The sequence below is a fragment of the Trachypithecus francoisi genome, unplaced genomic scaffold (genome assembly GCF_009764315.1).
Source record: "Trachypithecus francoisi isolate TF-2019V2 unplaced genomic scaffold, Tfra_2.0 Lachesis_group14, whole genome shotgun sequence".
NCBI classification, from domain to species: domain Eukaryota; kingdom Metazoa; phylum Chordata; class Mammalia; order Primates; family Cercopithecidae; genus Trachypithecus; species Trachypithecus francoisi.
Window position 1 is genome coordinate 62,972,964 of NW_022681459.1, and position 12,987 is coordinate 62,985,950.

General features: G+C 50.8%; 1 protein-coding gene across 1 annotated transcript; it reads left to right on the forward strand.

Annotated features, from left to right (window-relative positions):
- The first annotated feature begins 12,257 nt into the window (after positions 1–12,257).
- Positions 12,258–12,749, forward strand: LOC117096477 (cytochrome c oxidase subunit 5B, mitochondrial-like). Its single transcript, XM_033233921.1, has one exon. It carries the CDS (start codon positions 12,273–12,275, stop codon positions 12,612–12,614), a length of 342 nt encoding a protein of 113 aa, XP_033089812.1. The 5' UTR covers positions 12,258–12,272; the 3' UTR covers positions 12,615–12,749.
- Positions 12,750–12,987: the final 238 nt, after the last annotated feature.

The window sequence follows — 12,987 nt, forward strand, 5'->3', positions numbered from 1 at the left end:
AGGCCATCTGGACGTATATGTGCAGGTCACAGGGGTTACAAGGGCTGAGCTTCAGCTCAGAGGCCTGACAGTGCTGTCCCCACTGTGCTGAGGAAAGAGCTTCAGTCCCTGGCGACGCCTGGGGTTTAGGTCCCAGGTCTGCTGGTCACTGACCATGATCTCGGACAAGTCTTTCCCTTTGCTGAGCCCCCAGATGGACAGAGAATTCACTGAGGTGATGAGAAGAGGAAACTGTGGAGTGTCTCTGGGCGATGCCATCGCCGTGGCCCGTAGTGTGTCATCAGAGGCCTGGAAGTGCTTCTGGCACCTTTTTTTTTTTTTTTTTTTTTTTTTTTGAGGCGGAGTCTCGCTCTGTCGCCCGGACTGGAGTGCAGTGGCCGGATCTCAGCTCACTGCAAGCTCCACCTCCCGGGTTTACGCCATTCTCCTGCCTCAGCCTCCCAAGTAGCTGGGACTACAGGCGCCCGCCACCTCGCCCGGCTAGTTTTTGTATTTTTTTTTTAGTAGAGACGGGGTTTCACTGTGTTAGCCAGGATGGTCTCGATCTCCTGACCTCGTGATCCGCCCGTCTCGGCCTCCCAAAGTGCTGGGATTACAGGCTTGAGCCACCGCGCCCGGCCTTCTGGCACCTTTTATCTGCTTCCCCCCCGAGTCCTCTGTTCCAGAACCTTGGAGCGGTGAGCATCCCAGGTCTCTGCAACTGCAGGTTCTGGATCGCAGGACTGTCGTGAGGCTAACGCTCACCTACTGTGTGTTTGGCCAAGCTTAGCACGCACATCTGAACACTGAGACAGGTGGTCAGAGCCAAGGGCAAGTCCTGGGAGCACGTCTGCATTTCAGTGCATCACGGGCTGCAGGATGGAGGCTGGGCTGGAGCAGGCAGGGCTGATTGTGGGGAGAAGAGTTAAGAGGCTGTTGCAGCCGTGCAGGTGGAGGGGGATGGTGGCTGCAACTGTGGACGTGTCAGTGAAAGAGAGAAACAGACTGGGGATAGATTTAGGTGGTGGAAGTGTCAAGATGTGGCCACTGATTTGATGCAAGGGAGGAATCAAGAATATGCCAGGGGCCTGGGGCAGTGGCTCACACCTGTAATCCCAGCACTTTGGGAGGCCGAGGTGAGCGGAACACCTGAGGTCAGGAGTTAAGAGACCAGCCTGAACTATATGGTGAAACCCCATCTCTACTAAAAATACAAAAATTAGCTGGGCGTGGTGGCAGGCACCTATAATCCCAGCTACTCTGGAGGCTGAGGCAGGAGAATCTCTTGAACCTGGGAGGTGGAGGTTGCAGCTGAGCCAAGATCGCCACTGCACTCCAGCCTGGAGACTCCATCTTGGAAAAAAAAAAAAAAAAGGTGGGTGGGGGGTGATTTGGACACAGACGCATGCTGTGAGATGACTGTGTGAAGACAGAGAAGACGCCATCCATAAGCCAGGAAGAGAGGCCTGCATCAGAGCCTTCTTTCCAAGCTCAGAAGGAACCAATCCTGCTGACCCTTGATCCTGGACTTCAGCCTCCATAACTGTGAGAGGATACATTTCTGTTGTTTAAGCCTCCTGGTCTGTGGGAGCTTATTACAGCGGCCATAGCAAGCTGACGCAGCGTCCATGAGAACAGAGTCGAAGGCCGGGACTTGGGTGCAGGTAGTTTATTTGAGGGGGCGGGTTCTAGGAAGCAAGAGTTGAGACAGGGCCAGGGAGGAGGGAAAACCTGGGTAAGGGCACATTATTGAGGTAGGTGCTGTGGGCACGGGAGCTCGATTCCACCTGGACTTTCGGGGAAGAGTTTGAAACACCTCCGGAAATCGTCTGTCCAACTGGGGATAGAAACATATAGCCCCTCTCCCATCCTCCCCATCCCATTGCTGAAGCTGCTCTGGGGTGTTGACTTCCTATACTTCTCAGCTGTGTCTATGCAGAGGCCAAGGTGCTCCCACCTGGCATCCAGATTACCCCACCAGGCAGAAAGTGAAGACGGGACCCTGGCCATGGCTAAAGGCAGAGATGAGAATGGCAGGGCAAGAGCTGAGCAAGCGGAAACACCTGGCAGAGGAAGAAGTGGCCAGGTTGGTTTCACCGAGTTCAGAGTGTGTGTAGGTTGGCAGTACAGGTGGCTGTAACACAGTGCCATACACCAGAACACAGACATTCATTTGTCACAGCTCTAGGGGCCGGGAAGTCCAAGACCACGACGCTGGCAGATACAGTGTTTGGTGAGGGCCGCCTTTGCACTGGGTCTTTACCTGGCAGAGAGAGGACGCTTTGGTGTCTCTTTCTTTTTTTCTAAGGCTGCTAATGCCATCATGGGGGCTCCACCCTCATGGCCTCAAATAAATCTAAAGACCTCTCAAAGGCCCCACCTCCAAATACATCACACTGGGGCCTAAGGCTTCAACGGAGAATTTGCAGTGGGGGGTGGGATGGTGGACACACACACAAACATTCAGTCCATGATACAGGTGTTCAGGTAGAGTGGTCCCACAAGCAGTTCACAAACAGTTCTGAAGCTTAGAGGAGAAAAACACATTTGGTAGAATTCTTATTTTTTAAACTTTTTTTTTTTTTTGAGACGGAGTCTCGCTCTGTCGCCCAGACTGGAGTGCAGTGGTGCAATCTCAGCTCACTGCAACTGTCTCCCGGGTTCATGCCATTCTCCTGCCTCAGCCTCCCGAGTAGCGGGGACTCCAGGCGCCTGCCACCATGCCTGGCTAATTTTTTATATTTTTTTAGTAGAGACGGGGTTTCACCATGTTAGCCAGGATGGTCTCGATCTCCTGATCTCATGATCCACCTGCCTCCGCCTCCCAAAGTGCTAATAGGCATGAGCCACTGTGCCTGCCGTTTTTTTTTTTTTTTTTTTTTGAGACAGAGTCTCCCTTTGTCACCCAGGCTGGCATGCAATGGCGTGATCTCAGCTCACTGCAACCTCTGCTTTCCAGGTTCAAGCGATTTTCCTGCCTTGGCTTCCTGAGTAGCTGGGATTACAGGTGCGTGCCACCACACCTGGCTAATTTTTGTATTTTCAGTAGAGACGGGGTTTCACCCTGTTGGTCAGGCTGGTCTCAAACTCCTGATGTCATGATCCACCCGCCTCGGCCTCCCAAAGTGCTGGGATTACAGGCATGAGCCACCGTGCCCGCCCCCTTTTTTTTGAGACAGAGTCTCTGTTGCCCACATTGGAGTGCAGTGGCATGATCTCAGTTCACAGCAACCTCTGCCTTCCGGGTTCAAGCGATACTCCTGCCTCAGCCTCCTGAGTAGCTGGAATTACAGGCGTGTGCCACCACGCCTGTATTTTTAGTAGAGACGGAATTTCACCACGTTGGTCAAGCTGGTCTTGAACTCCTGACATCATGATCCACCCGCCTCAGCCTCCCAAAGTGCTGGGATTACAGGCATGACCACTGTGCCCGCCCCCCCCTTTTTTTTTTTTTTTGAGACAGAGTCTTGCTCTGTTGCCCAGGCTGGAGTACAGTGACATGATCTTGGCTCACTGCAACGTCTGCCTCCCAGGTTCAAGCAATTATCTGCCTGAGCCTCCCAAGTAGCTGGGACTACAGGCGCATGCCACCAAGCCCAGCTAATATTTGTATTTTTAGGAGAGAGAGGGTTTCACCATCTTGGCGAGACTGGTCTTGAACTCCTGACCTCGTGATCCACCTGCCTCGGCCTCCCAAAGTGCTAGGATTATAGGCATGAGCCACCGCGCCCGGCCTAAACTTTTTATTATGAAAAAATCCAAACATGCAAAAGTAGAGACAGCAATATAAAGACCCTCAGGCACCACTCACCCAGACTCCACCATCCTCAGTGCTACCCCACACTTGATGGGATGCAGATGCCGGGGCCTGGGCACATAGTGGTAGATAAAGCCGCAGGGGTGGGGGAAGGGTCAGAGGAGGAAGAAGGCGATGTGTCCATGTTTGGTGGTGGGCAGATCTATGCATGCCTGCCCCCAAGACCAAGGGAGCCAAGAGACCAAAGACAGAGGCTGACAAATCCAATTTCTGAGAAAGAAACATTTAGTGGGGACTTAGGAACAGAGGCCATGTCGCTGGCAGCCGAGAGATGGCAGATCCCTGCAGCCACCCTCCAGAAAGTGTTCTTTATATAGCAAGCTTTTAGGGTGAAACGTGCAGCCGGTCACGTCTTCAGACTTTGTTGTCAAGACTCATGAGCACTGGGGAGGTTGGGTAAGCATGTTTACGAGGGGTCATCTACCCGATGGATATTGTTTGAAGACCTTGCTGCAGGACACATTGGTATGCAGGTTTAGCCACCGGTCCTCATGGCGGTTACGCTTCAAGGTGGCGTCACTCTTGCTGTTTTCCTGTAGCACACGCGTGTATGTGTGTGCGCACGCGCGTGTGTATGCTCACAGGTAGTAACACTAGGGCTGATTCTGCCTCCTCCTAGTTTCCTGCACTGAGGGTAGAGTCTGGCTCTAGTCGCTTGCTGGCAACTCCTTGGTGATTTCCTTTAGGAAGTGGAGCACTCAGGGCTGGGCGCAGTGACTCATGCCTGTAATCCCAGCACTTTGGGAGGCTGAGGCGGGCAGATCACCTGTGGTCAGGAGTTTGAGACCAGCCTGGCCAACTTGGGGAAACCCCGTCTTTACTAAAAGTATAAAAATTATCTGGGCCGGGCGCGGTGGCTCAAGCCTGTAATCCCAGCACTTTGGGAGGCCGAGACGGGCGGATCACGAGGTCAGGAGATTGAGACCATCCTGGCTAATAAGGTGAAACCCCGTCTCTACTAAAAATACAAAAACTAGCCGGGCGAGGTGGCGGGCGCCTGTAGTCCCAGCTACTCGGGAGGCTGAGGCAGGAGAATGGGGGAAACCCGGGAGGCGGAGCTTGCAGTGAGCCGAGATCCTGCACTCCAGTCCGGGCGACAGAGCGAGAGTCCGCCTCAAAAAAAAAAAAAAAAAAAAAAAAAAAATTATCTGGGGCCGGGCACGGTGGCTCAAGCCTGTAATCCCAGCACTTTGGGAGGCCGAGACGGGCGGATCACGGGGTCAGGAGATCGAGACCATCCTGGCTAACACTGTGAAACCCCGTCTCTACTAAAAAAAATACAAAAACTAGCCGGGCGAGGTGGCGGGCGCCTGTAGTCCCAGCTACTCGGGAGGCTGAGGCAGGAGAATGGCGTGAACCCGGGAGGCGGAGCTTGCAGTGAGCTGAGATCCGGCCACTGCACTCCAGCCCGGGCAACAGAGTGAGAACAGAGTGAGACTCCGCCTCAACAACAACAACAAAAAAAATTATCTGGGCGTGGTGGTGTGCGCCTGTAGTCCCAGCTACTCGGGAGGCTGAGACAGGAGAATCACTTGAGCCTGTGAGGCGGAGCTTGCAGTGAGCTGAGATTTCAACACTGTACCCCAACCTGGGTGACAGAACGAGACTCTGTCTATAAAATAAAATAAAATAAAATAAAATATAAAATAAAAGAGTGGAACACTCAGCATGCTTTGTCTTTAGCTTTAAGCCTTAACCCAAATTCTGAATCCCCAAGAACATGTCATGGCTGGGTGTGGTGGCTCAAGCCTGTAATCCCAGTGTTTTGGGAGGCCAAGGCGGGTGGATCACTTAAGGCCTAGAGTTGGAAAGCAGCCTGGGCAACATAGCGAGACCCTGTATCTATGAAAAATAGAAAAAATTAGCTGGGTGTGGTGGCACCTGTAGTCCCAGCTACACTGGAGGCTGAAACAGGAGGTTTGCTTGAGTCCAGGAGGTCAAGACTATAGTGAGCTATGATCATGCCATTGGACTACAGCCTGGGTGACAGAGTGAGATCCTGTCTCAAAGGAAAAAAGAAAACCAAGAAAAGTCTCAGAATTGCCCTGGTCCATGTGCTCAGTATAGCTCTCCTGTATGTTACCTGTGTGCTGACTTGATTTTTCTAAGACCACCAGAGCGGGCACAAAAGAACCAGCGAGTAGGCAAGTGTAGGAGCAAAACTGCAAGTTTATTTTGGTCACCTAAGGTGTGGGGAAGAGGTCTGTCGGCCTCCCGCAAAGAAGGCCGACAGAGTCCCCCCGTGGGGCTCTCGGAAGGAGTTCCTGCAGTCCTGACATCCCCACAGGTGTGAAGGACTTAGGAAGGCCGCGCGTGGCGTCCCTCCAGAGCGGCTTTTCTAGGAGTGGGCGGGCAATAGGCGGGGCACGGGCGTGTCAGGGGGCGTTCCACAGGTGCGACCAGGTAAATCTTGGTCTCTTTGGATTGACGTCACCTGGCGCATGCCCAGTTGGTCTGCACCGTCCCGGGAGCCGGCTGCATTTTCGCGCGCGCGGGAAAAGTTGGTGAAGAAGAACCCGGAAGTGCACCATCTTGCCTCCGTTCGTCCAAACACTGAGGATGACTCTCTGAGGTAGGTACTATTGTTGCACCTGTTTCTGTGAGTGGAGACAAGTGGTTAGAGAGGCTGTGGTTAGTTTTTCAAGGCTACATGCCTAGGATGTAGCAGAGCAGGGATTTGAACCTGTATCTGGCACCAGACACCTCACAACTATAATCTTTCTATAGCAGTTCTCAAACTTTTTGGTTGCTGAATCCATTTACATTCTTAAAAACTGTTAAGAACCCCAGAGAGCTTTTGTGTATGTGGGTTATAGCTATCAGTATTTATCATATTAGAGGCCAGGTGCGGTGGCTCATGCCTGTAATCCCATCACTTTGGGAGGCTGAGGCAGGTGGATCACCTGAGGTCAAGAGTTCAAGACCAGCCTGACCAACATGGCGAAACCCCATGTCTACTAAAAATACAAAAATTAGCCAGGCATGGTGGCAGGTGCCTGTAATCCCAGCTACTTGGGAGGCTGAGCCAGGAGATTCACTTGAACCCAGGAGGTGGAGATTGCAGTGAGCTGAGATCATGCCACCGCACTCCAGCCTGGGCAACAAGATCGAGATTCTCTCTCAAAAAAAAAAAAAAAAAAAGTAATGGCTTCATTATTTTTTAATGAATTAGATATTTTTTAATTTTGCAGTTTTTATTTCATATATATATATATATATATTTTTTTTTTTTTTTTTTTTTTTTTTGGAGACAGCCTTGCTTTGTTGCCCAGGCTGGAAGTGCAGTGGCATGATCTGCCTCCTGGGTTCAAGCCATTCTCCTGCCTCAGCCTCCCGAATAGCTGGGAATACAGGTGCACGCCACCACACCCAGCTAATTTTTGTGTTTTTAGAAGAGATAGGGTTTCGCCATGTTGGCCAGACTGGTCTCAAACTCCTGACCTCAGGTGATCCACCTGAGCCTCCCAAAGTGCTGGGATTACAGACGTGAGCCACCGCACTGGGCCTGGAGCCATTACCTAGTAACATAAGTAACATATTTTATGTCAAATATATTTTCCAAAACAAAAAGATTCAGTGAGGAGAGTTGGTGTTGCTTTACTCCCCGCCGTGTCCCCCCCCCACCCCCTGTTGCCTCTTTTTTGTTTGGCTTAATGGGAAGGTGGATTCTCATATCTCCTGCGTTAAACCTGTTGCAATATTGCATGGCATGCAGCCTCTGGAAAATTCCGCCTTCATTGTGAGAACATGAGAGTGGGAAGACAGACAACATCTGAACCATAATGATGAGAACCTTGGACCCTGCAGGCCCTGAAAAGGCTGGGGGCACATTTGGGAGCCACTGCCTTCTTCCCTGTAGCTCTGCCTGGGTAGGTGGTCACAGCCAGCCACCTGAGGCTGTCGGTGGTCCATTCCTGGAAGGCATGGCTTCTGGCCGGTGCCCTGGGAGACCTCATTGCCTGGAGATTGCCTGTCAGCGCCCCGCTTCACCGCCCCACCGCGCCCCCTCGCTTCACTGCCCCCTCTCCCGCCTCTCCCCCCACTCCCCCACCCCCCGCCGCTTCACCGTTCGGTTCTGGATGCCTCCTGGAAAGAAAAGCCATACAGCATATGAAGGAAAGCAGGCCCGGGAAAGTTCCTGTGAAGCTGGAGGGGAGGGGAGGGGACGAGAGGGAAAAGCTGCAGAAGGAAAGAGGAAGGAATGAAGGCACAGGGTGTGGGGGGAGGGGGGAGGGGACGGTGGCGCTGGGGGCAGGGGAAGGCAGACGCCTCTTCCATTGTCCTTAGAGGGAGGAGGCACAGAGGATGCAGGCCCAAAGGGCCGGGTGCCCTGAGAGCGAGAGAGAAAGGAAGAGCAGCACCCCAGGAAGGTGGAGCGGGGGCGTGAGGCTGCCCAGCTGGCCTAGGATGGGGCAGGTGCCGCCTTCCCTGCTCTCCACAGAGCCCAACTGTCCTGAAAATAAATCCCATGGGAAAGTGGGGAAGAAGCTGCCCAACCCCCGGACCCCCAGGACCTCCCTGTCCTCCTCTTGACTGCACCTTTGGGCTCTGCCTTTTGGATGGAATCCGATGGGGGTCTGAGCCCCGCCTGTCCCTGCACCCCCTGCCTCCTTCCTCCCGGTGCTCCTCCGCTTGCCTCCTCCAGTGGCTTCGGTGCTTTCTCACCTCACTGGGTCCGTTCTTATTATTTAATTAATTAATTTATTTATTGAGGCAGAATATTACTCTGGTTGGCACCATTTTCGCTCACTACGGCCTTGACCTCCTGGCTCAGGTGATCTTCCCACCTCAGTCTCCCAAGTAGCTAGGACTACAGGCTGCACCACCACGCTGGCTATTTTTTTTGTATTTTTGGTAGAGATGGGGTTTCACCATGTTGCCCAGGCTGGTCTCGAACTCCTGACCTCAAGCGATCTCTTCGCTTCAGCCTCCCAAAGTGCTGGGATTACAGGTGGGAGCCACCTCGCCAGGCCTGACTTTGGGAGGGTGTGGTGGGATTTGGGCCCCTGCCCACCACAGACAGGAGGCAGGAATCTTTCAAGGAAGCCACGTGGCTGGGGGAATGCGGGGAGGTCTCCTCTGGAGAAGGAGGGCCAGGTTCCGGTTCATGGCCAGGCCAGGGTAGTCAGGCCAGCGGGAGTGCAGGCCATTGTCCCTGCGTTGCTGGAGGGAGAGCGCTTTGCCGGAGAGGAAGAGCCTGTGCCTCTCACCTGCGCATCTGGGGGCTCGCTTTTTCCCTGTCTGTCTGATCATCCAGCCGACACTGTGCATGTCCGGTTCACCTGGGGTTATGAGGTGAACAAACGCCTGGCCACCCTCAGAGGGCCTGCTTCTGTCTGGTTTCATCCTCTGGCTTTGAGGCTTCAGTTATTTGCAGGCAATCTTAATTTTAAGTAATAAAACAGATTGTTAAATAGTTGCTTTATTCAAGATATTTTTGTGTATGGAGAGTAATACTCATTAACATTGGTACTTTATTACCCAATTTATTCAAGTAATATAACTCTGAAAATCAATTTTCCGTAAGCATGTAAACATTATTAATTCGATTAATTATAAATCTAGTATTATAAATCTAGACTGATTCTTTTGAACACTCCGGACATCTTAACTAGCAGGCCAGACACACACAAATACAGTATTTCAGACTGATCGAGATGGCTGGCGGGATCTGAGCAATCTAACGATTGATTCTTTACAGAGATGCACAAACCAAGGAGATTTAAACGGAGACCTTTCGTCATTAGGCTGAGTCTCTTTAAATTGTGATAACAATGTTTATTTGTGGCATCCGGTACTAAGTTTCTCTTTGTTATACAAGTGCTATTGGAGTACCTGTCAGAGTGGAGGAAAATGATGTGCAGCCACTAGAGGGCCCCTACAATTTATTCTGTATATTTATTTATTTATTTTTAATTTTTACAAAATAGAGCTGCGGTCTCTCCATATTGCCCAGGCTGGTCTCAAACTCCTGGCCTCAAGTGATCCTCCAACCTCTACCTCCCAAAGTGCTGGGATGACAGGCACGAGCCACCGTGCCCAGCCTAAAATTGATTTTTCTTCTTAGTTATTATTATTTTTGGTGGCAGAGCAGAAAAGCATTTCTAAGTATATAAATACCTCTGACTTGACTTTTTACATCATTCTACCTAAACATGTTGTGTTTACTGACCACTGTCTCTCTCTCTCACTTAAATGAACGAATGAAAATATATTGTGTATAATTTCTTTTTTTGAATGCAGTTTATTTCCTTTTGGCTTTTCTTTTCTTTCTTTCTTTCTTTTTTTGTTTTCAGACAGAGTCTCACTCTGTCGCCCAGGCTGGAATGCAGTGGCGCCATCTTGGCTCACTGCAACCTCCACCTCCTGGGTTCAAGCGATTCTCCTGCCTCAGCCTCCTGAGTAGCTGGGATTACAGGCATGTGTCACCACACCCGGCTAATTTTTGTATTTTAGTAGAGACAGGGTTTCACCATGTTGGTCAGGCTAGTCTCAAACTCCTGACTTTGTGATCCACCCGCCTCAGCCTCCCAAAGTGCTGGGATTACAGGGGTGAGCCACCTTGCCCAGCCTTCTTTTTGGTTTACTGCTCCCTGCTTCCCCCATCCCTTGTTTCTTCTCTCTCACTTCACAATGCTCTTCAGATAACTCATGTAAATGATCTTGGAGTACAACCTTCAGAAATATTCTCCGTGCTCATAGAATTACAAAGGAACATAGGTACTTATGCATGAGCATAAGTAGATTTTTTCATTGTTTTATAAAAACAAGATCACATGATGCATTAGGATTCTCTAGAGGGCCAGAATAACAGGATCTATCTATCTATCTATCTATCTATCTATCTATCTATCTACCTACCTACCTACCTACCTACCTACCTATCTAAAGTGGAGTTTATTAAGGAGCATTAACTCACACGATCACAAGGTCCTACAATAGGCCACCTGCAAGCTGAAGAGCAAGGAAGACAGTTCAAGTCCCAAAACTGAAGGACTTGGAGTCTGATATTCAAAGGCAGGCAGCATCCAGCACGGGAGAAAGATGTAGGCTGGGAGGCTAAGCCAGTCTGGCCTTTTCACTTTTTTCCGCCTGCTTTATATTCTGGCCGCACTGGCGGCTGATTAGATGGTGCCCACCCAGATTAAAGGTGGGTCTGCCTTTCCCAGCCCCCTGACTCAAATTTTTTTTTTTTTTTTTTTTTGAGACGGAGTCTCGCTGTGTCGCCTAGGCTGGAGTGCAGTGGCGCTATCTCGGCTCACTGCAAGCTCCGCCTCCCGGGTTCCCGCCATTCTCCCGCCTCAGCCTCCGAGTAGCTGGTACTACAGGCGCCCGCCACCGCGCCCGGCTAGTTTTTTGTATTTTTAGTAGAGACGGGGTTTCACCGTGTTAGCCAGGAGGGTCTCGATCTCCTGACCTCATGATCCGCCCGCCTCGGCCTCCCAAAGTGCTGGGATTACAGGCTTGAGCCACCGCGCCCGGCCTCAAATGTTAATTTCCTTTGGCAGCACCCTCTCAGATACACCCAGGATCGGTACTTTACATCCTTCAATCCAATCAAGTTGACACTTGGTATTAACCATCACACATGATTATACACATCATTTTGTCTCTTTTCTCAATAATTTCTTGTAGAAATTTTGGCTGTATACTAGTCAATGGTGTGAATGTACCATAAATTACACATTCATCCACGAGTGGGAATTCACTTTGTTTCCAATTTATTTACTCTGCAAACAGCATTTCAACAGCCTCTTTGTAGATATATCCTTAGTACCAGTGCTTATGTCTGTGAGCCGGATTCCTCAGTAGTGGGATTGCTGGGTCAAAGGACATCTATAATTTTGACTTTAATAGATATTTCTAATCCCTTTCCAAAAAAGTTCATAACAATGCACATCAGCAGAATTCTGGAAATTTCCTTTTCCTTGCACGCTTGCCAGCAATGCATTATCATTACAGTTACTAGTTCCATAACTTGGGTTTGAACTGAGCGGGTCCACTTACACAGATTTCTTTTTTTTGAGATTGAATTTTGCCCTTTCACCCAGACTAGAGTGCAGTGGCACGATCTCAGCTCACTGCAACCTCCACCTCCAGGGTTCAAGTGAGTCTCCTGCCCCAGCCTCCCGAGTAGCTGGGATTACAGGCACCTGCCACCACACCCAACTAATTGTTGTATTTTTAATGGAGACAGGGTTTCACCATGTTGGCCAGGCTGCCACCATGAGGCGGGCAGATCACGAGGTCAGGAGTTCAAGACCAGCCGGCTAACATAGTGAAACGCCGTCTCTACTAAAAATACAAAAATTAGCTGGGCATGGTGGCGTACACCTACAGTCCCAGCTACTCGGGAGGCTGAGGCAGGAGAATCGCTTGAACTCCGGGAGACCGAGGTGGGAGCTGAGATTACCCCACTGCACTCCAGCCTAGGAAACAGAGCGAGATTCTGTTGCAAAAGAAAAGAAAAAGGCCTATGGACGTGATGGCTTCAAGGTTACTCCGCAGAGCTGGAGCGCTGGCGGTGCAGGCCCTGAGGGCTCCCAGTCCCAGTGGTGCGGTCGCGGTGTGCTCCATGGCATCTGAAGGCGGTGTTCGTACTGATGACAAGCAGGCAACTGCGTTGGAGAGGGAGGTCATGATGGCTGCAAGAAAGGGACTGAACCCATACAATATACTACTCCCAAAGGCAGCTTCAGACACCAGAGAAGACCCTAATTTAGTCCTCTCCATCACCAACAAGAGAATAGCGGGCTGCATCTGTGTAGAGGACAACAGTACCATCATCTGCTTTGGGTTGCACAAAGGCGAGACCTAGCGATGCCCCAGCTATGGAATCCATTATAAGCTGGTGCCCCACCAACTGACGCACTGAGTGCCTGCACCAAGTTACTCAAAATGTGCTGCAAAGTTTCTTCTTTCCAATAAAGACTACCATTGGCTCCTTCTCCCATTAAAAAAAAAAAAAAAACAAACAGAAAGAAAGAAAGGACCGGGTGCCAGTGGTTTACGCCTGTAATCCCAGCACTTTGGGAGGTCAAGGCGGGTGGATCACCTGAGGTCAGGAGTTTGAGACCAGCCTGACCAACATGGAGAAACCCCCATCTCTACTAAAAATACAAAATTAGCTTGGCTTGGTGGCACATGCCTGTAATCCCAGATACTCAGGAGGCTGAGGCAGGAAAATCATT

Coding starts and splice junctions, on each gene's coding strand:
- LOC117096477 (XM_033233921.1), top strand. CDS start 12,273: ATGGACGTGATGGCTTCAAGGTTACTCCGCAGAGCTGGAGCGCTGGCG.